The 24185-nt window shown below is 46.4% G+C and overlaps 1 protein-coding gene across 3 annotated transcripts in view; it reads right to left on the bottom strand.

Moving 5' to 3' along the window:
- Positions 1–24185, bottom strand: part of mdga2a (MAM domain containing glycosylphosphatidylinositol anchor 2a) — a 64502-nt gene that overhangs the window by 36420 nt on the left and 3897 nt on the right. For all 3 annotated transcript variants that reach the window (XM_037072174.1, XM_037072176.1, XM_037072175.1), the window contains one exon: positions 4895–5034. In XM_037072174.1, coding sequence (XP_036928069.1) covers positions 4895–5034 — 140 coding nt within the window. The remainder of the gene's footprint in view (positions 1–4894; positions 5035–24185) is intronic.

Genomic DNA, 24185 nt, shown 5'->3' on the forward strand with positions numbered 1-24185 from the left:
GTCATAATCTATTGTCGTCCTCAATTTCTACCACTAGGTGGCGCTATAAACAAGGAAAGAGGGTTTTGGCTTAAAATTCACATATACTTTGTCACCTTATATCCACCTGTTCACTGAATTGTGCTGAATCTCGTCATATAAGCCACGCCCATTTTCACCTACTGTTTTTTTTTTTTTTTTAGCAAAATGTCTGAAACCTACTTTTTCCAACTCCTCCCAGGTGATTTCACCAATTTGCACCAAACTTTGCACACAGCATCTGTGGACCCTCCTGACAAAAAGTTATTCAAAGAATTTTGATATTCTAAACAATACTCAAATGATTAAATTACAACTTCCTGCAGATTTAGCTGATGTCTCCACAGTGTCTGAATGACATGAAACTTCCCATGAGCCACTGAGGCTCTGTGAAAAAATTATAAACTTACTTTTTCCAACTCCTCCTCGGCCATTTCACTCATTTGCAACTAGCATCTGTGGACAACACTTATCCAAAGTGTTCACCTAAATCACACCTGGTGGCCTGCTCCATTTTTGATATTCCATAAAACCATCAACTCATTACAACTTCCACATACAATCTACTCCAAATTTCTCAAACATGTAGAGAGTCTTGGCCTGAACATCTACGTGGCACACCGACAGCAGCGTGCCCCGACGTGCGTGGACGCAGGGCCCGTTCATCGCTGCTGGCAGCTTTTATTCTAAAGATGGACCTGTTTCAGATCTTCCAGATGTTATTGATTGTGGCAGATTTTATCAAATGTCAAACTCTTTACTAAAAAGAAAGTTTTTGAACAGCTCATGTTAGCAGCAGCTTGTTCCACTCGCCGCCGTCCTGCCAGTGGAGAAGAGTCGACCTCAGAATGAGACGTAACCTGGAGGACAGTTAAGGTGGAACTTCTGTCTTCCAGCAACAACTATCCACACCAGATCTCACGTCACTTTTCCAGCTTTTGATTTTAGTATTGTTTCTTATATGAGGCTCCTTTTTCAACTTCAAGGTCAATATTGTTTTTCACTAACAACAAAACTTTATAAATAATTAAAAGTGGATATTCTGTAATGAACTTTCTGATATTTCATTTATTTTTGTGGCAAAGAGTAAAAGTTTCTTATCAATGAGATGAAGAGTGAACACGGTGAACGTGTCTCCGCTGGCCGAGTTCACAGCATCAGAACTTTTCTCTGCTCTTCCACTTCTGAGTCCAAACCTCCTCCATCAGCATATTTTCCACCCTGATTCTTTCTCTTTCCGTCCCACCTGCTCCATCACCTCCGCCCCCTCCTCTCCCTTGGTACAGTCCGCCCACATGTCGGTCGCCCGCTGCCAGCTGGAGTGAGGCGGATGTTTTATCCGTCTGTGGTGCAGACAGACTGTTAACAGCCTCAAACCAGCAAACTGACGATTAATGAGCTAAAAATACTCGACAGATTCAGAATCTGCTCGAGTCTAATTAACACGACACTCGCTCTGCTGCTGCAGAGGTGGAATACAGCTGAGTACTTTCTCTCGAGTACTGTACTCAAGGTCATTTTAAATACTTCTGCTCCACATCTTCATCTTCATCTTCACCACATTTACCTGACAGATTTAGCTGCTTTGAAATTGAGAGTCTACATTAAAAAAACACGATTATCTTAAAAAACAGAACCGTGTTATAGATTTCACCTGTTGGGTCTAAAGTCACAGAACTAATCAATCAATATTTAATTGTTCAGCACTAATTCACAACAAACTCATGTCCCTACACTTTCCAGACTGAGCAGGTCTCAAACAAACTAATCAATCCAGATTAATTCATCTACAGACACAAGATTTCCTACAAACACTTAAACTGCCTTTAACAGTCAGAAACCTCGAGCAGAACCGGACTCAGTGGTGGGCGACCATCTGCCTCGTTTGGTTTGGTGGTGTGGGGGATAACACACACACACACACACACACACACACACACACACACACACACACATATCATAATAATAATACTAGCTGTAATAATAATTTAATAATTAATACATCAGGTCCTGGTCAAAATAATCCACACGTTCATTATAAATCTCATCTCTCTTTCTGACTGATCGGCTGTCGGTGGTTCACTGTGATTCGTCTCCATCCTGATCGGCTGCACTCGTTGCCACGGCAACAGTTCCACATGGACTTAACTGAACAGGTGTTAATGTAACATGTGGTCCAGATGTGTTAATAGCAGAGCAGAGACGAGGTCAGGACAACATGTCGGGACAACAGCAGAGTAACAAACATCTCACCAGACTGTGGGCTGAATTCATCTGTTACAGAAGAAGAAGAAGATGAAGGAGGAGGGAGATGAGGAGAAGAAGAAGAAGAAGGAGAAGAGAGGAAACTGAGCTCTGCAGTGACGCAGAAACAGTGTTTTACAGTGTGTGTGGATTCAAACTGCGTGCCAGCAGCTGATCTATTTATAGCCTCAGCAGACTGACAGCAGAGAGACTAAAGAAAGAGGGAGTGAGAGGAGGAGGAGGAGGAGGAGGAGGAGGAGGAGGAGGAGTGATGAAAACAGGAGTAGAAGAAGAAGATAGGAGGAGAAGAGACACTTCAGGTGAAAATGGTGAGATTATGTCTATTTTTCAGTGATGAACTCTGTGATTTCAGTGATGAACTCTGTTCACCTGCAGCACAGCAGGAACATCACACCAAACTCTATTCAAAAAACAAGCAATTTAATTTAAATTCATGAAACACACACAGTGTATTCAATGGAAGAGGATTAGAGCCACATAAGAAACATGTATTTGAGTTTTAAGTCCAAAGGAAATTAGCTTGAAAAGAGAAACTAAGATATTTGACCTGATGCTGTTTCCTCACAGCATCCTGTGTTCTTCATCAGAGAGCTTCTCATCTACCTCACAGAACTCATATATCATCACCTGAGTGCCGACAACAGCAGGTGCCACTGAGCTGCTCTCAGTCTGAGGCCCGCTGAGGAGAAACTACAGAACCATCCTGGATCTAAAGGTCCAGTCAGGTCCAGATAGTGAACTGAGAACTCCTCCGTCCATCACCCCCATCACCCCCATCACCTCCATCACCTCCATCACCTCCATCACCCCCATCACCCCCATCACCTCCATCACCCCCATCACCTCCATCACCCCCATCACCTCCATCACCTCCATCACCTCCATCACCTCCATCACCCCCATCACCTCCATCACCTCCATCACCTCCATCACCTCCATCACCTCCTCTAACTGGAGAGTTTACTGTAGAAGTGTGATCATGTATGATGTCATCAGGAGGAGGAGTTTATTCATCGTCTTTATAGCAGATACAAACATGAATGAACAGCCAGAGAACACACACACACACACAAACACACACACAAACACACACTTCATCTCTACTGACTCTGCAGAGCACATAAAGTAATAAAAGAAAGCCTCCCATCATCCCCGGCGGCGTGCTGTAAGAGCCAGAGCTCCCGCCGAGATGAGCAGCGCCGCCTTTGTGTTTCATAAATGAGAGCCATCACACAGAAGAAGAAGAAGAACAAGAACAAGAAGAAGAAGAAGAAGAAGAAGAAGAGGAAGAAGAAGAAGAAGAGGAAGAAGAAGAAGAAGAGGAAGAAGAAGAAGAAGAAGAAGAAGAAGAAGAAGAAGAAGAAGAAGAAGAAGAGGAAGAAGAAGAAGAAGAAGAAGAAGAAACCCTGGAGGACGAGAAGTAGTGGGGACAGACGGGGGGGTCAGAGGGTTAAACGATATCAGTAGAAGAAGAAGAAGTGGCGGGAACGTTCAGAGGGAGATGAAGAAGTACAGAAGAAGCAGATGTTGTGTCATTAACATTCATGAAGATTTAATAAAAACAAGTCGTCTTCCTGAAAAGTAAAGAACTAACGAGCTGTGAGGAGTTGACTGATTCCTGCTGCCCGTGAGATAAAGACTGTCCCGTGTTAACGATGTAATCTGATTACTGTCCTGCTGCTTCTCTCTGCTCCTCACGTAAGAGCGAAGTGGCGTTCGAGTCGAGTCGACTGTGGACGGTTTGTTTTCAGTACAAACTGTCAGGCCGAAGATATTCTTCCTACATGTTAGTGTTTCTACTGTTCCCCCTGGACCTGATGTTCTGAATGTTCCCAGTGTTCTGAATGTTCCCAGTGTTCTGAATGTTCCCAGTGTTCTAAATGTTCCCAGTGTTCTGAATGTTCCCAGTGTTCTAAATGTTCCCAGTGTTCTGAATGTTCCCAGTGTTCTGAATGTTCCCAGTGTTCTGAATGTTCCCAGTGTTCTGAATGTTCCCAGTGTTCTAAATGTTCCCAGTGTTCTTAATGTTCTAAATGTTCCCAGTGTTCTGAATGTTCCCAGTGTTCTGAATGTTCTAAATGTTCCCAGTGTTCTTAATGTTCTAAATGTTCTAATTGTTCCCAGTGCTGTAAATGTTCCCAGTGTTCCCAGTGTTGTGAATGTTCCCAGTGCTGTAAATGTTCCCAGTGTTCCCAGTGCTGTAAATGTTCCCAGTGTCGTGAATGTTCCCAGTGTCGTGAATGTTCCCAGTGTTCCCAGTGTCGTGAATGTTCCCAGTGTTCCCAGTGTGGTGAATGTTCCCAGTGTTCCCAGTGTGGTGAATGTTCCCAGTGCTGTAAATGTTCCCAGTGTCGTGAATGTTCCCAGTGTGGTGAATGTTCCCAGTGTTCCCAGTGCTGTAAATGTTCCCAGTGTCGTGAATGTTCCCAGTGTGGTGAATGTTCCCAGTGTTCCCAGTGTGGTGAATGTTCCCAGTGTGGTGAATGTTCCCAGTGTTCCCAGTGTGGTGAATGTTCCCAGTGTTCCCAGTGTCGTGAATGTTCCCAGTGTGGTGAATGTTCCCAGTGTTCCCAGTGCTGTAAATGTTCCCAGTGTTCCCAGCCTGCTGTACCTGTGGTCGGGGGTGTCCTGTCACCAGACACTGCAGCTCCAGAGTCTCTCCCTCTCTGATGGTGTAGACTCGCTCACTGTAGCGCTCCTCCTCCACGTTGCAGGTCTGACCCGAGTGCACGATCCGCACAGTAGGAGGCGCTGTGGAGGAGTTCAGCAGGTCAGTTTAGGTTTCAACACAGATCAAGAAATAAATAATGAGGCGGAGCTTCATTATAAAAACTAGTGATGATCCCATGAAGCCGAGGTCACTGAACCAGTTCAGACCCAGACCCCATCCTATTTGGATCCATACTGATAAGTGATAAACTATGAGAATTAAAACATTTAGACGGAGAATCTTTATTTTAACTTGTGCAGCTCTTCCAGTCATTAAGCTGGCTGATGGTTCCCCGGACATATCGGACCAGTTACATGGATCTAAAACACGTTGGCACATCGCGGTGAGGTTGTCTTGTCTTGGGATCTGTCTCGTGAATTTCATGTTTTATTTTGAAAGTAACTCTCCTCTGGTTTCAGGTCACTTGCCCTTCCTCTTGTGTCCCTGGTCTGACGTCATCCCTAATTCCTGATTGTTTCCACCTGTGTTCCCCTCCCCCATGTGTATAAAGTCTTTGTCTTCCCCTGTCTGCGTCGCCAAAGTATTTCGTCTCCATGTCGTGTACCGAAGCCTTGAACCACAGTCTTGACCCTCGCATTGTTAAGTATTGTTACTGTTTTATTTATCTGCATTTTTTGTCCTCTCAAGAAGAGTGAATTTAAGTTGTATTTTTCTGGTTAAGTTTTGTGTTTGAATTTTTAGATTTCCTAGCCTTTTTGTTTCTCCTCCTCGTGAGTGATTTTTGTGGATAATTTTCATACGATAGAGAAGATAATTTTCATAGCACTCGTGCTTCCTCTGCGGAGAGATTTTTGTTGTAATTTTTATTCATTATATTGAATCCCAGAATAGTGCAGGTTTTCGTCCTGCGGGAGCGTTTTTTGTTTCTCTGTGTTCTATGTTGTTTGTCTTGTCTGTCTCTCAGATTTTCATAGCCTTTTGGTTTTCATTCATTCTAGAGAGTCGTAAAATCAGATCAGTAAAACTTGACTTTACTTCTGCCTATACTGCATCTGAGTCCTCTTTCTCGTCCAAGTCTGACACACGTCACGTGACAAGATAACACACGAGATTGTCGTGTCAGAGGAGGCGTTTCTACATGTCGTGCTCCACGCAGAGAAAAGCGGATGGTGAAAATGTAATTAATTTATTTCCTGATGTCGCCATCAGTCCCAAAAATCCAGCATCTGGTACCAGTCGGGCTCTGACATACAGAACCAGGTTTGAATCCTGCGTGAAGCACAAAGTCCATAAAACTGATGTCTCTTAATACTAAACAAGAAGTTTTGGTGCTTTTACTTTGAAAGTGTAACCAGATGTTGTGTCATAGTATTGATAACTTGACTGTAACATGATCATGAAGCTCTTCACAGTTCAACAGCTTCAAAGACATTTTGTCGTCCATGTTTCATCAAATCATTTCTCTGTGCTCTGTAAACTCTCTCTGCATGACTGTAGAGCAGCAGCAGCAGCTCTGATCCTCCCTCACACACCTCGCCACCGCCACCGCCACCGCCGCCACCGCCACCGCCACCTCGACACGAGTGATTTGAAAGAAAATGTCTGATATGAAAATAAAAACAGCTCCTGACTGAACTCAGAGGAGCAGCTGTCTGTGTGAGAAGCTGCGTGTGAACCGGCTGTTGGGGAGCCGTTAGCCTCCGAACAGACGCCGCAGCCTGCAGGATCTCCTCCACCTGTCGCCATGGGAACCACACGGCGAGGAGGCAGCGTGGCGTTTGAGTCCCTCAAACTGCAGTAAAGAAGAGCGTCTGCTGGGTGGTTTTTTTTAGAGTGCTCCTGACATTTCCAAAGAAGTTTGGTCAGAGGTGAAGTTGAAGACGTCAGCGTGGAGGTCGTCCCAGCCGCCATCAAACATCACGAGAGACACAAAACGATTTATTTCATTAAAAGTGATGTCGCTGTGTTCCACAACAGTTATTAAATCTGTGGATGTATTTTTATTTTCCAAAGACTTTTCTGTCTGACCCAACATGGTCCCCTCCTGCTCTGAACACCTGACTCAACACATGTTGACAGACGACGTGATGGTCTGAAGTTTCCTTCCTCGCTCTCACTTGCTCCTGCAGCCACAGAAGATCTCTGACCTCTGACCTCTGCGCCACCTGCAGGACACTCGTTATGTTCCTGGTTCCAACGCTGCTGGAAACGTGTGAGAACGTTTACCGTTTCCTGACAGATCAATAACTTGTTAAAAGACGCAGTTGCTGAGAATCACGTGCTGCATCACATGTTACTGTCATGTCGGGAGGTCGAGGCGACGCTGGAGGTCTCTGACGAGGAAGCGCCGTGTTTGAGCGTTCGTTAACATGACGCCACTGGAGACGCGTCCAGATGTGTTCGTGTCTGTAACGAGACCTGAGACGTCTGCAGCGTTTGTGGTGACGCAGCAGACATTATAAACCACACAACGTTTTTGTGCTTAAAGTTAAATGTTTGTAAAAGTCACAACTCAAACCAACATGAGGCGCAAATCTATAAACACTTTCGTCTTTAACACGTGACATCTGGTGCAGGTGACTGAGGGGACCAGAGACTCTGGTGTCACATCAGAGAATCACTAAATATCAATTCTGAGCATCAAATTATTCAAAACTGATTCTGACACATTATTCTTTAGTGTGATATGTAATGTTTAATGTCACTGCTGCTCTCTGCTGACAGCCTGTTTAGACTCACATCTAAAACTTCACTGTCGTGTCAACTTTTTCTCCTGGTAACAAAAGTAGACAGCAGAGTCCAGATCAGCTGAGTGCTGCTGTCAGACAGGACCTGCAGACCTGCAGAGACCTGCAGAGACCTGCAGACCTGCAGAGACCTGCAGAGACCTGCAGACCTGCAGAGACCTGCAGAGACCTGCAGACCTGCAGATACCTGCAGAGACCTGCAGACCTGCAGAGACCTGCAGAGACCTGCAGACCTGCAGAGACCTGCAGAGACCTGCAGACCTGCAGAGACCTGCAGAGACCTGCAGACCTGCAGAGACCTGCAGAGACCTGCAGACCTGCAGAGACCTGCAGAGACCTGCAGAGACCTGCAGACCTGCAGAGACCTGCAGAGACCTGCAGACCTGCAGACCTGCAGAGACCTGCAGAGACCTGCAGAGACCTGCAGACCTGCAGAGACCTGCAGAGACCTGCAGACCTGCAGAGACCTGCAGACCTGCAGACCTGCAGATACCTGCAGACCTGCAGAGACCTGCAGAGACCTGCAGACCTGCAGACCTGCAGAGACCTGCAGACCTGCAGGGACCTGCAGATACCTGCAGACCTGCAGGTAGGATCTGAGGTCAAACTCAGTCTGTGTGAACCAGTTCGGCTAATTAAAGTTGTGAAATCAGAAATGAGCATCAGAGGAAAAAGGTCAGCGGGAAATTAATGTTTAATTGACGGGAGGTTTGGCAGCTGCAGACTGGACCACTAACCCTGATCTGGAGTCAGCTGCAGGCCTGCAGGTACGATGTGTGTCAGCAGCCGCATTAAGCGCTCGTCTCTAATTCTGCCTGACCTGCCTGGTTCTGACAGATCCATCCTGCCTGGTTCTGAGGTCTAATAGAACACAGGGAGCTGTAAACCTCCCAGCTGATCACTCTCATTATTGATTATTCACTCCATGATTCTGACTTGATCATTTTGGAAGAAGAGGAGGTGAAATGACAACGATGTGAAGGGACAAGATGAAGGAGAAGAGGAGGAAGAGTAAAGAGGGAGCAAGGTGAAGAGGAGGAGGAGGAGGAGGAGGAGCAGGAGGAGGAGCAGGAGCAGGAGGAGGAGGAGCAGGAGGAGGAGGAGCAGGAGGAGGAGGAGCAGGAGCAGGAGGAGGAGCAGGAGCAGGAGGAGCAGGAGGAGCAGGAGGAGCAGGAGGAGGAGGAGGAGCAGGAGGAGGAGGAGCAGGAGCAGGAGGAGCAGGAGGAGCAGGAGGAGGAGCAGGAGGAGCAGGAGGAGCAGGAGGAGCAGGAGGAGCAGGAGGAGCAGGAGGAGGAGGTGTGGAGGATCTGGTTGTCCCACTTTTTCTCTTTTCTATTTTTAGATTCTGGATTTCTTTTCTCTCTCCGATGAGTCTGCTGATGTCATCACACACACACACACACACACACACACACACACACACACACACACACACACACACACGGACTGATCCGTTCCCAGCATGCACTTCAATCAGAGGCTCGTTCTGAAGAGGCCCAACACGTCCGACAGACATCAACTAGAACCAGAATAGAACCACCAGAGTTAAAATAGAACCACAGCAGAACCAGCGTTCAAGTAGAACCTGCAGTGTGACAGAGCCCAGCCAGAACCAGAACAGACGGATTCACACACAGATTCTCATCTGTCAGAAATCAACCTCCTTCAGCTGACGACCCGACCAGAACCTCCTCAGTACACATGGTCCAGTTTTATGACAGGTTCTCTGTGTGTGAAGTCACATTTACTGCAGAACATCTCTGCAGATGATGCATCAGTGCGCACACACACACACACACACACACACACACACACACACACATATATACTGTACAGTAACAGGACAAGACCCGGCCCGTCGGGCTCAGGAGAACAGAACCACTTTACTGAAATGTCTCTAATAAATAAAACAGAGGAACAAAACACTGATGAGTTTCAGGATTCACTCGTCTGTTCCCAGTGCATCATGGGAGGAGATCAGTGCGGGTCAGAGGTCAGATCAGAGCGTCTGATTGGATGAATCCTGTGACTGCAGACGGACGGACAGGGTCGAGGAATAATAATAATTTTGGATGATTATGAGTTTGTTGGAAAGGTAGATTATTTTGAAGTTTGGATTAAAAGTTCTATTCTAGCATCATTTTATTTTACTGGGCTGAGAAGTGAAGTGACTGCTCCTTTTATCCTTTTACCCAAAAAACAGATTGTGTATATATATTTATATTGTATAGTTATATTTTCTTCTTTTTAAAATAGTTTATATTGTTAATTTGTTATATTTTCACTTAATAGTTATTTGATGCATGCACCAATATCACCACAACAAATTCCTCGTATGTGTAACATCGTACTTGGCAATAAAGCTTTTTCTGATTCTGATTCTGATTCCGGGGTGACTGAAGTGACTGAAGTGACTAAAGTGACTGAAGTGACTGAAGTGACTGAAGTGACTGAAGTGACTAAAGTGACTAAAGTGACTGAAGTGACTGAAGTGACTGAAGTGACTGAAGTGACTGAAGTGACTGAAGTGACTGAAGTGACTGAAGTGACTGAAGTGACTAAAGTGACTGAAGTGACTGAAGTGACTGAAGTGACTGAAGTGACTAAAGTGACTGAAGTGACTGAAGTGACTGAAGTGACTAAAGTGACTGAAGTGACTAAAGTGACTAAAGTGACTGAAGTGACTGAAGTGACTGAAGTGACTAAAGTGACTGAAGTGACTGAAGTGACTGAAGTGACTAAAGTGACTGAAGTGACTAAAGTGACTGAAGTGACTGAAGTGACTGAAGTGACTGAAGTGACTGAAGTGAGAGTTTCGGCTGATTCTCTCCCACCGTCAGCCGTCTGACTGCAGCAGCTGAATCTGTAACTAAACTCTTCAGATTTTACTAACTCTTGATGCAAAGATTTTCATTTCCACTGCAAACGAATATCAGTTCCATTTCCAGTTGTCAGTCTCCTGGATTATTAATAATCAGTATCAGCCTTGGCTCTGAATGAAACATCGCTCGGTCCCTCCGACTGAACATCAACACGTCCAAACACGTCTGCTCAGCATCTTTCACGTCCTGTGGAGCCGGAATCAAAGTTTCAGACGTCTGAAGAACTTTAATGACGGACTCATTTCACCCTGTGGTCTGAATGAGGCGTGAACTTTACCTGGAGAACTACTTGTCAGCTTTGTTAGACACCATGTGTGATCATACAACCGTCCTCAGCTCATGTTCTCAGGTTAGATCAACCAATATGGTGTGAACAGCTGATGAATGTTTCTCCTGGTGAAGTCGACGCCTCATGCAGACTCCAGAGGTTTGAATCTTCTCTGTAGGTGAAATTTGGTGTCATAAATCTTTAACTTTCAAACCCCAAACCTCTGGAATCTAACCTGTGTGAGGCGCGTGCTTCACCAGCAGCTCTTCATCGGCTTTCTGGACCTAAAGCATGATCTGCTCCTCGGTTCTGTTCTGGAGGAAAGTTTAAAGGGACTTTACGTTAAACTCTTGTACATCAGGCTGATAACTCTGTACAACATCTTTTCACTGTGTCAGACGTTTATTAGCATCTGCTGGAGATGTTTCTGCTCGACAGCTGATGAGCTCTGTGAGTAGATTCCCTCACGGGCCGAACAGAACCAGCTGTGAAGACGACTCGACACCTCTCATGTATTTATATCATATTCAAATGTAGAATCTGCAGCAGTGAATGTTTCTGATTCCCTCACTGTCTTCAGCATGTTGTCACTTCACTTCCCTTCTTGCAGCGAGACAGTGGAGGAGTGTTCATCTGTATTCACCTCCACCCCTCCACCCCTCCATCCCTCCACCCCTCCACCCCTCCATCCCTCCACCCCTCCATCCCTCCACCCCTCCACCCCTCCACCCCTCCATCCCTCCACCCCTCCACCCCTCCACCCTTCCACCCCTCCATCCCTCCATCCCTCCGCCCCTCCGCCCCTCCATCCCTCCACCCCTCCATCCCTCCATCCCTCCACCCCTCCACCCCTCCATCCCTCCGTCCCTCCGCCCCTCCATCCCTCCGCCCCTCCGCCCCTCCATCCCTCCGCCCCTCCGCCCCTCCATCCCTCCACCCCTCCACCCCTCCATACCTCCACCCCTCCATCCTGTTCTGGCTCAGGTATTTTCCATTTCCCCCTAAAACCAGGTATTAGTCTAATCGCTGTGCTCGCTGCAGCGCCACAAACCGCTCACGTCCTAATAAGTGATGAATCCCGCCTGAACCCGGCAGACCGGCTGATCCCCGCAGTACAAGGTGCAGCATACAAAACACACACACACACACACACACACACACAACACCTCCTACATTCAGGAATTACACCGTCCCCTCGGGTCGCTACAATCACCACTAAACCAGGAATTAGATCAAATCCCAGCTGGGATCAACTGCTGCAGGTGAGTCAGGACGAGCCACCAGATCACCAGACCAGCTGTTACACACACACACACACACACACACACACACACACACACACACACACACACACACAGCGTGAGGTCAGACAGACGTCCTGGGTCTCACCTGGACCACGGCGCTCACCTGAGCTCATTAACAGCAGGAGACGTTCACAGACCTCCAGTCAGCTGAAACTCTGTGTTTCAGGCTCACAGACACTGCTTCAGTGTTTGTGTGAAGAATTTTTCATCTTGTCTCCTGTTTGACGCGGCCCAGGATTTATCTCCACCTGCTGCGTCGGCATGCACCTGAACGCCTCTCAGTGGTTGTTTTTTTATGTGGAGGGGAATTTTGCTGAAATAGGAAATAACAAATGTGTTTTTAAAAATCCCTGTGTCCATGTGGACGAGGCCTCGGTCCACCAGCAGCAGTCACCAGTCTGGTGGAGACGCGAGCCATCGACGTGCTTCACGTTCCTCCAGCAGAGGAACAGACGAAGACAGAGCAGCTTTAACATCTTACAGAAAATATGGAACAACGACTAAACTGTGGATCTGAAATCTTCATCTAGAGAAGAAGCATTAATGAGAAGAGACAATCTGACCTTAAAGGATGGCACAGTTTATACTCTATTACTGTGTCTCTATGTGGCGGACCCTGCCACCTTTCGATCTTCAAACAGAGTTCTGGAACCTTATTACGGAACAGCTGCTTTGTTCTCTGATGGACACAGTTTGTTTTATTACCTCATTAATATTATAAAGACTAAAATTCTGACTTCTATAAAACTACAGACTGCTCCTTTAAAGACAGTCCAAACATTTATCAACAGATGTCTCAGAACGATCCTCCACATACAGAAATGTAATATATAATATGTATAAATATATAATAATATATTATATAACAATATTATATGTGTAAATGTGATATATAATAATACAATATATATAAATATAATACATATTAATAACTGCAGTTTATCATCCGTGTTTCCAAACATACTGACCTCCTGCAGAGCAGATCAGGGATCTGTTTTCTCCCTGTAAACTCTAATCTGTCCATCCCTGTAATACAGGAAGTGGATTCAAGCTGCACACACACTCACACACACACACACACACACACACACACACACACACACACACACACACACACACACACACACACACAGTGAGACAGTGGTTAAATCAGGGCGAGCTCCTTGCTGCCCTCAGACTCACTGCTCTACTGTACCACCCTGAGGCTGACTGTGTGTGTGTGTGTGTGTGTGTGTGATGAAGACACACACTGACTCATCCTCCAGCAGAGTGGAGCTGCTCTCTGCAGTCTCATCCCGTGTGTGTGTGTGTGTGTGTGTGTGTGTGTGTGTGTGTGTGTGTGTGTGCGCGCGTGTGTGTCTGCATGTGTGTGTGCGTGTGTGTGTGTATGCGTGTGTGTGCATGTGTGTGCATGTGTGTGTGCGTGTGTGTGTGTGTGTGCGCGCTCCTCCTCCTCTTCTTCTTCTTCTGTCTTTATTTACACAGAGAAGAAATCATTCTATTTGTTTTGTTCTGGTTCTGACCGGCGGTGTCGGTGCTGTCGTCTGATTGGTGGATGTCTCCGTAGTAACGCATCGTAAACACGTCTGTAATGTAAACATCTTCACTAACGAACCATCTAAAGACAGATCAGAACTGTGTTTATAACAAGTGCTTATGAGACTGACTGATGGACGCTGCGTCACTACGGGAGCCTGTAGGGTCATAAAGTATAATAATTAAATGGATTCTAACACATCTGAAGTTCTGATCTGTTATGAAGTGTTCGGAATATTTGTTAGTGCTTAAACTACGATAACATGTTGTGATTTATAACACTTTATCAATATGTTTGTATGAATTACAGGTTTTATATAAAGTTGACTTCAGCTCCTTCTGCCAGAATCATCCAATCATAGAGCTTCACATTCTGCCGGGACACCTCAGGTCTGTGTCCAAGCAGTTCTGTTCCGGTCTGGGTCAGCTGGACCAGGTCTGTTCCGGTCTGGGTCAGCTGGACCAGGTCTGTTCCGGTCTGGGTCAGCTGGACCAGGTCTGTTCCGGTCTGGGACTCCAGACTCTGTCACTGCACCTTTAAAGGTTCATTCAGGATCACAACTGTTTCCTCCACTTTTAACTTATTTATGTCAGAAGTGGAGAGAGAAGACAGACGGACATGAAACTAAATATTAAAACCACTATCTGTCCCAGATCCAAATCCGTCTCCGGCTCAGGTTCTGTCCACTGATCTCAGGTCAGATTTATCTTCACTGTTTTATTCATGTCAAAGTGAAGATTTTTACATCCTCTCTCACTCTGCGCGTTACGTAAGCGCTCTCGCTCTATTTCTGGAGCCCAGGATTTCTCACAGGAAGCTGCCGAGTCAGTGGGACGGATAAAAATAGCTGCAGGCGTCTGATTGGCTGACAGCACGGGGATCCTTCTGCATACGTAATGAGTCAGAGGAAGATGAGAGATGAATGAAAACCAGAAAATTGGACCGAGACGGCTCTGTGCTGTTCCGTGTGGGATGAAGCATCTGATTGGCTGATTGTACCATCACATCATAACACGTAACATTAATGACCAATCACTGACGCTACAGCGTGTCTGCTCTCTGATTGGTTGCTGAAGTGGTGACTGCTGAATAAAACAGCAGCACCGACATTCTGTCAGGACATTTAGAGGTCCTGGAGAAACTAACAGCCTTTGGAAGGTTCCAGGTGTCCTTGAAAAGTTCCAACAGTTCTTGTGAAGGTTCCAGAACTTTCTGTGGACCTACGAGAGGTCCGTCATGTCATCCGTCACATGGTGTTGAGGATTCAGAGGTCCTTAAAAGTTTACAGTTCCTGGGGCCTTGAGAAGTCTTTGAGTAAGTTAACTGTAGCCGGGTGTACGCATCAGTTCTGTTGCTATGGTTACCTGCAGTTAGTGCTTCAGCTGAACTGTCTGTGGTGATTCTGACAGCCAATCAGTGAGCAGGACTCTCTGAGGTCAGCGGTGATGTGACGTGTGTTCGTGATGGAAACATCAGCTCCCACACAACAAAAACAACCAGAGAAGAAGAACCGGTCCAACCTGCGACTGATTCTGACCCTGATAACAACCTGAACGGCTCTCACACCATCATCACCATCATCATCACCACCATCATCGTCATCACCATCGTCATCATCACCATCATCACCATCATCACCACCATCATCATCATCACCATCATCATCACCATCATCATCATCACCATCATCACCATCATCACCACCATCATCATCATCACCATCATCATCACCATCATCATCATCACCATCATCACCATCATCACCATCATCATCACCATCACCACCATCATCGTCATCACCATCATCATCGTCACCATCATCATCGTCATCACCATCATCATCGTCACCATCATCATCATCACCACCATCACCACCATCATCATCATCACCATCATCATCGTCACCATCATCATCGTCATCATCACCATCACCATCATCATCACCACCATCATCATCATCACCATCATCATCACCATCATCATCATCACCACCATCATCACCATCACCATCACCACCATCATCATCATCACCATCATCATCGTCACCATCATCATCATCACCATCATCATCACCATCATCATCATCACCATCATCACCATCATCGTCATCACCATCATCATCGTCACCATCATCATCGTCATCACCATCATCATCGTCATCACCATCATCATCGTCACCATCATCATCATCATCATCACCACCATCATCACCACCATCATCATCATCACCATCGTCATCATCATCGTCATCACCATCATCATCATCACCATCATCATCATCACCACCATCATCACCACCATCATCATCATCACCATCATCATCATCACCATCATCACCACCATCATCATCATCACCATCATCACCACCATCATCGTCATCATCATCATCACCATCGTCATCATCATCGTCATCACCATCATCATCACCATCATCATCATCATCGTCATCACCATCATCATCACCATCATCATCATCATCATCACCACCATCATCACGCCAGCTGCTCTGCTGCAGCGGCGACATCACACACTCTGCTGCAGCAGGAAACGCATCATCACTCACATCAGCACTCAGTCGTGGAGGAGAGACGAGAGGAGGGAGAGAAACAAACAGCAGAGATGGACGAGTGAAGCAGCGAAGCAGGAAATTCACATTTTACAGGTTTATCAGCTGGAACGACACATGAAGGGATGGAGGGTTAGATGATAACATTTCTTTACCATTATTATTTATTTATTTATTTATTTATTCAAATTAAGTTGTAATAAAATGTCTGTTTATACGATGAGACTTCTGACGGGACTCAAAGCAACAACCTCTCAGCGTCTCCATGATTTTCTTTCTTCAGGCTGATTATTTTCACTGAAGTAAAGAACAGACAAGTCATTTAGTTAAACAGATTCTCGATTAGTAATCTGCAGAATACTCGATCACTAATATCACTGACAGCTGCAGGACTGATCTGTGTCCATCTCTGATACATTTCTAATCTGCAATAAACCAATTCAAGTTTAATCATTAATCTCAAATGTCTTAATATACAGAATCGTCTCCGGACCAGAACCGCTCAGACGGACATCAGCTATATTTTCCATCACCTCTGACCTCTGATGCATATTTCAGTTCCAGTTTTAGCCCCAAATTCATTCAGATGAAGTCACTTTAATTCATAATAAGTTAAATGTTAAACAACATTTAAACTGAAGTGTGCAGTCGTGCTGACTTCCACAGACGCTCACATGGTGCTGAACAACATTTGACCATCACATTTCTTTGGGTTTTGGGGGAGTTTGAAGCTTTCAGCTGGTTCTGGTGACTTCAGCAGGATATTTTTAAACATATTTATCGCCATCATGAATAAAAAACCGTGAGTGTGTAACGTTGCGGTTTCCTGAACATGTCCACCTGTTCCCTCCATCATGTTTGCAGGCTGCAGCTGGTGGATTGAGGCTGAATCAGCCTGCAGAGCTCACAGGCTGACAGCTTACATAAGCACACTGTACGCTGTGTATTATTCTCCAAACATGGCCTTAATCCTCACACTGGGAGAGATAAGTCTCCCCAAGGTGGATTTCCACAGCGGAAGATGAGCCGCTGTGATGCTGCTGCACGTTAACGTTTCCATCCCGTTTGATCTGAAGCTCATCCACGTGAACACAACACACATCTGTTCATAACGAGCGCGGCGGCGAGCTGATGATCGCTTGCCTCTGGATCTGTTTACAGCAATGAGGTGGATCACAGTGACGCTCTGCTTTCACTGTGCTTCAGTCACGTTATGATGATGATGTTCCTGTTTCTGCCACAGAAAACCTGCCCACATGCTCCAGCTCTGCTCGTGTCTCAGTCCAGCGTCACCGGACCTCCAGCTCTGCTGGCGGTTCAGAAGTTTGTCATCAGAGAGAGAAGAAGAACTCTGAACGTTCCTCCATGAAAACGTGTTCTCAGTCTTCTGTCCACTGACCTCAGAGAGACTCTGATTTACCAGCTGGTGGTGGTGCTCTCCTACTGCTGATCTGAAGTCAGCCTGCACTAGATGGTGACGGACAGATGGTTCATCCAATCAACTGCCAAGTGCATTTTTCAAACAGATGAGATTCTCTGATGGTCCCGTGTAAAAGACCATCAGACCAACAACAACTGGACACGACTACGAGTACAACATCTGTCAAAACAACATCAACACATTGGGGTGCCGTTTAGCTCAGTGGGTGGAGCAGCGTCCCATGTACAGCGGCTTGGTCCTCACTGCAGCAGACCCGGGTTTGATTCCCAGCCTGCTGCATGTCTCTCTCCTCTCTCACCCTGTTTCCTGTCGAAAGTCATCAGCTGTCCTTTCAATAAGGCCAAAAAAATACTTATGTCAACGTGATTTTTTTCTTTGCACGTCCACATGTAGCTCTGGTGTCCATTCACAGACAACACGTCCCATCTCCGACTCCATGTGGACCAGAGAGTAGTCATGTCCCATCACTGACTCCATGTGGACCAGAGAGTAGTCATGTCCCATCACTGACTCCATGTGGACCAGAGAGTAGTCATGTCCCATCACTGACTCCATGTGGACCAGAGAGTAGTCATGTCCCATCTCTGACTCCATGTGGACCAGAGTATAGTCATGTCCCATCACTGACTCCATGTGGACCAGAGAGTAGTCATGTCCCATCTCTGACTCCATGTGGACCAGAGTATAGTCATGTCCCATCTCTGACTCCATGTGGACCAGAGAGTAGTCATGTCCCATCTCTGACTCCATGTGGACCAGAGTGTAGTCACGTCCCATCACTGACTCCATGTGGACCAGAGAGTAGTCATGTCCCATCTCTGACTCCATGTGGACCAGAGTATAGTCATGTCCCATCACTGACTCCATGTGGACCAGAGTGTAGTCACGTCCCAGATCTGACGCTACCCATTTTTACACACTCGTTATTCTCTTCTTCTTCTTCTCCTCTCTGCTGCGTACAGTTCCTTCAGCTGCTCATATGACTAATCATGTTGAGCAATGTCTGCCATGAATCACCTCACACACACACACACACACACACACACACACACACACACACACACACACACACACACACACAGTGAATGTATATGTGTCGGTGTGATGAGTGTGAGGACATAAACTTCCTCTGCCTCCGTATGAATCACAACCAAACATACAGTCAGAGCCATAAACAAGATCAATGTGACACACACACACACACACACACACACACACACACACACACACACACCACGAGGCCTGTGAGTGTGTTGCTCTATATTACATGTCATTATCGCAGAGACACGTCCTCGGCACTCTGGCAGCCATATTTATCTCACCTCCAGCTCCCAGCATGCACGAGACAGAAGGTGGAGGAGGATGAAGAGGAATCACTTGTTTCCTCCTCTCCTCTCCTCCTCTCTTTCCTCTCCTCTCCTCTTCTCTCCTCTCCTCCTCCACCTCCTCCTGTCAGTGCTGTCACTTCCCCTCCACTGGTCCGGTCGGTCTGGAGGATCCACAGTAAATCCAAACAGACATTCTGATTAATTTCTTCACCCAAATGTTTAGTGGAACAGAAACGGGCCCGTCTCACTGACAGGTCCACAACCGGAGATGTTCACAGAGCCGTGAAGTGTCACTCTGTCTCCACCTCCACTCCTCACACACAGTCAACGCCAACCAGCAAAAGAAACGCACCCACAGCCTGACGGAGGTTATGAAAGAAGAAACATGTTATTGATCTAAACATGTCACATGTTACAAAGACACTAAACAGGAACAATATAGGCGACTTCTTTGTCCCCGTGGAGAAAGTCCCCAGACTCCCTTAACAAATGTGTCAGTTTAGTGAGTTGTTGAGTTGGAGACACTTTATAAACTCTGTGAAACTCTGTCTCTGACTCATTCTGCATTATTTGGACCTTCTTGTTAATTCAGCAGATTCAACATCAGCTCGTTTAGAGAGAACCACAGAACTCAGATTATATCTTGAGTTTCAGCAGCGTCCAATCACAGGCTGAGCTGTTGGAGTCTGCACATTTCCACTGCACCTGAACACAACAGCAGCTCGTCTCACTAATTAACACCAAGTTGAACCTCAGAGGAGGAAGTCGTTAATGGAATCAGCTGCTGAGTCTGGAGCACGAGATGGACCAGACGGAGGAAGTGACCTGAATCCACTGAATCCAGACCGTGACGAGGCGAGAAACTCATGTGACAACAACAAATATTACAATTGCACCATAAATCAAAGGGACAGGACGAAGACCATGCACACTGCCTGAAAGCAGCAGCCATGTCTTCCTCCTCCTCCTCCTCCTCCTCCTCTCCAGCAGCCGGGCGGTGGGAGACGGGAGGCGGGCCCACAGCGCCCGCAGTGATCTGCTGCGCTCCGTCCTCATTACCAACATATTAACACTTATTAACACAGTAAACCACACAGCTAATGGCTTCATGAGCACGGGACACAGCGAGGGGGGGCCAGGGACATCACCACTTCCTGTCGGCGAGGACAGGGTGAGTAATTAACAAACAATTATAATTAATCCCAATCTCCCAGAGAAGGTAAAGTGAGAACAGGTCAAATATGCAGTTAATGATTTCATCAAAGTCAGGAAATCTGCTGAATCATGTCTGCAGCCGCTCGCACACACACACACACACACACACACACACACACACACACACACACACACACACACACACACACACACACATTTGACAGTGTATTTGACAGATCACGTGTGTGTGCAGGTCCAGCCCGTCTGTACTGAGGATAAAACACTTCCTATCTATCACACGTATTGATCATCAGCTTCCCTCTGCTGCGTTCAGCAGACGCCTCTCACCTCTGAGCTGATCAGCTGTGAAGTGGGAGCGCTCGCTGTTCTCGTGGGGATGTCCTGCAGTGGAGACTAAACAGTAGAAGGTGGAGACACTGAAGCCATGAAGAAGACAAACAGACAGCATGTCTCCGGTGTGACGGACAGGAGTGGAGCAGAGAGAACATCAGTCATCAAGAGTGGACACAAATATCTGAAATTATTCAGATGAACGCTCGAGTTCAGTGTTTTCAACTTGAACCATGAGAAGTGAATTAATCTCTGAAACGAAACACTGAGAGATGAAGTGTTGTGTAACTGAAGCGCTCGTACCTCCACGCTTCACTGTCACGGTCAGAATCACACTAAAGAAGCCCGCAGGCTGTTGTTTCTCCTGACGAGGACCGAGCGCTGAAGATCTGGATCATCTGGATCCTCCGGGCCCAGATCCAGATTCCTCAGCAGGAGTCAGGAGAGGTTTAGTTTAACTCATGTGACAGTGAAAAGAACAACAACTCGGATTTCAGTTGAGTCTTAAAGGAGCCGAGGAGCTTCAACAAACACCGAGCGGAACCACCAGAGTTTCTACAGGCGCCGAAGAGTCGAAGCTCACAGAGCAGCTCAGACGCTCAGAGGTCGATTCCAGTCTGGACCTCTGGTCCCGACCCAGACTTCACTCCAGAGTGTCAGGATCGTCTCCAGCACACAGAAGTCCAGACTGGTTCAGTTGGGTTCTGATAGCAACAGTCAGTGTGTGTGTGTGTGTGTGTGTGTGTGTGTGTGTGTGTGTTGGACCACATCTGCTACCTGTCACCTTCAGTTACACCCCCCGCTGTGTGTCGGAGCTGAAACAGGAGCTGTCAATCAGCTCACACACACACACACACACACAAACAAATTCACATGCCACAACAAAAGCTGTGAAGAGTGTGTGTGTGTGTGACAGATGGCCTCAGGATGCTGCTGTTGGGCGGATTAATCTCACACACAGTGATGTTAGCTCCATGCTAACATGTTAGCATTACAGAGCTGAGCTGGTCAGCAGTGACATCTGAACGTTTTGAACGTTTCTGTCGCTTTACGTTGTCGTTAATCATCTTTTTATTTGGAACTACTTTCCACTTGAGCGTAGGAACACGGACGCTGTGCGGCTGAGGGCCTGTAGAGCTGAATCAGCTACTTTACTCTAAAATACATTTAACATCAGATACTTGAAGACTTTTACTTGAGTTTGACTGGTGTGTTGTTTATACAGCACTGTCAGTTTATCACACATCATCACATCTGGAGACACGAGGTTCTCAAAGCTGTCAGACAAATGTAATGGAGTAAAAGTACAATATTCACCTCTGAGATGTATCGAAAGTACTCGAGTGAATGTTAGAGTCCATCAGTATGTTCAGTTGGGCTGCGTAGCTGAGCAGGATGCAGTCAGCAGTGTGGTGCTGCGGCCTGCAGGAGGCGCTGTGGGCCGGGCCGGGCCGGTGCTGCTTAGTGAGACGCAGCCAGAGAACAAGCGAGCGAGCGACAGGCTGACTGTGTTTGACCTTTTCCATCCACATGAGCTTTAACTGCATCGTGCTGGGGAGAGTTTATGAGGCAGAAAATGAGCCCGTATGGCTGAAATCAGATCAGAACCAGCACCAGCAGATCCAACAACACATGTGACGACCAGAGAGCACAACAACACACACACACACACACACACACACACACACACACACACACACTGAAGGACTAACTGCAGAACGCACCATGATGATGATGATGATGATGATGATGATGATGATGATGATGATGATGAAGCCATCGGAGGATGAAGACAAGTGCGAGTAGTCGGACTGACGTGTTTCACAAAGATTCAAACGACCGTGAAATGTTTTAGTATCTCTAACAACAACAACAATGATCCTGATCTATGAGTCTACAGGTGTGATTTTGGTTTGTAGTTCAACAGGTGGAGCGTGAACTCCACCTTCCTGCATCTAAATGGAGAAACAAATTTGGCACAGCTAGCTTAGCATTAGCCTGCAGCTAGCTTAGCATTAGCCTGCAGCTAGCTTAGCATTAGCCTGCAGCTAGCTTAGCATTAGCCTGCAGGGCTGTGATCAGACGTTGGATTTGTCTCAGAGGTTTCACTCTGCATGGATGAGACAAACTGAACGTTGTATCTTTTCTCTCTTTTGTTTATTGTCAGTTATAATAATAATCATCCATCAGAACCGCAGCAGATCATTTTCATCCGGTTTATTAAAAAATCTTCTGTTTTATTTTTAGAACCAGGCAGAAAACCAGCAGAGCCTCACAGGAAGTTCCAGCCTCCATTAACCAAATGTACAACAAACGCACAGATGTTGCGTCCTAATCCCCGTCTCCTCCCTTCACTCCTTCCCTCCTCTCCTGCATCCTCTCCACAGGCGGCTGCTGATTGGTCAGAGCCTCTGTCACTATGACAGCAGCTGGGAGACGTCAGCACACTAAACTGTGTGAATGTAAGTAAGAGTGTGTGTGTGTGTGTGTGATGTAATGCCTCTAATCTGTGACATATAAGATTACAGATAATCTGAGTGTGTGAGCCGACGTCATGCAGCAACACACACACACACACACACACACACACACACACACACACACACATCACTCTGCTACAGTCATGATACAGAATCAATATCTGTTTGCACGGCTGCCAATACTTCAATCATTATCACTGTGTTTACATGTGGCGGACCCTGCCACCTCTCGAGCTCCACACAGAGTTCTGGGACGTTGTTCTCCTGTGAGAACAGCTGGTCTGTGTTTTCAGCACCATCCTGACTTTGACCTTCTTCTATAAAACCACCCAGAGCTGCTTCAGCACCACCATCAGCCCGTTAAACCGTCCGGACCGCTGGTTCCATCCGTTTTCCTGCGATAACGAGTCAGATTAAAGTCATTATCGTAGGAAAACTGTGTTGTTTTCTGAGATAATGAGTGAAACAAAAGGTCGTTCTGCTTCACGTTCATTGAAGCAGCAGTGTGTGCAGTAAAGTGTCCGGGTGCTGCAGAACCGTCGCACTTTAGTTCCACCTGTTATGGTTCCTAATAATAATATAATTCTGAATGAGCTGAGAGTGTCAGCATGCAGCGCGGCCGCACGGCGTAGAACACATGCTCTCAGATCAGTCTGTGAGCTTGGATTGTTTTTAACAGAACTTCCTTTACAAACTTAATGTTTTAAGTTCTCTTCAGAACCACAGTGATCCAGTGACGGTTTGTCTGCACATCCACCGGTCCACTGCCAACAGGAAGTGCTAACAGCTGATTCTGCAAAGTCTTGGTGGAGTTCTGGAGGGTTTCTTATTTTGGTTTTTGGTTTGTTTTTTTAGGTTTTTAAACGAGTCTCTGGCTACTTCAGCTGTTCAGGACTGTAAATCATCTGAGTCACTAGACGAGCGTCACAGCTGATCGCGTTTTCTGTCGACTGGATCAGAAACTCAGATGAATTCTACAGGAATAAAGCCGCATCGTGAAAATAACATAAAGGTCACGCGGCGTCAGGAGGCCGAATACTGCAGCCGAGGCAGAGCGGATCAAAATAACACAACAACATCGAGTCTCCGAGTGTCTCCGAGTGTCTCTGAGTCTGTCCTGCAGAGACACTCTGAGTCTGTCCTGCAGAGACACTCGGAGACACTGGAGACAT

This window comes from Acanthopagrus latus, chromosome 16, assembly GCF_904848185.1.
Source record: "Acanthopagrus latus isolate v.2019 chromosome 16, fAcaLat1.1, whole genome shotgun sequence".
NCBI classification, from domain to species: domain Eukaryota; kingdom Metazoa; phylum Chordata; class Actinopteri; order Spariformes; family Sparidae; genus Acanthopagrus; species Acanthopagrus latus.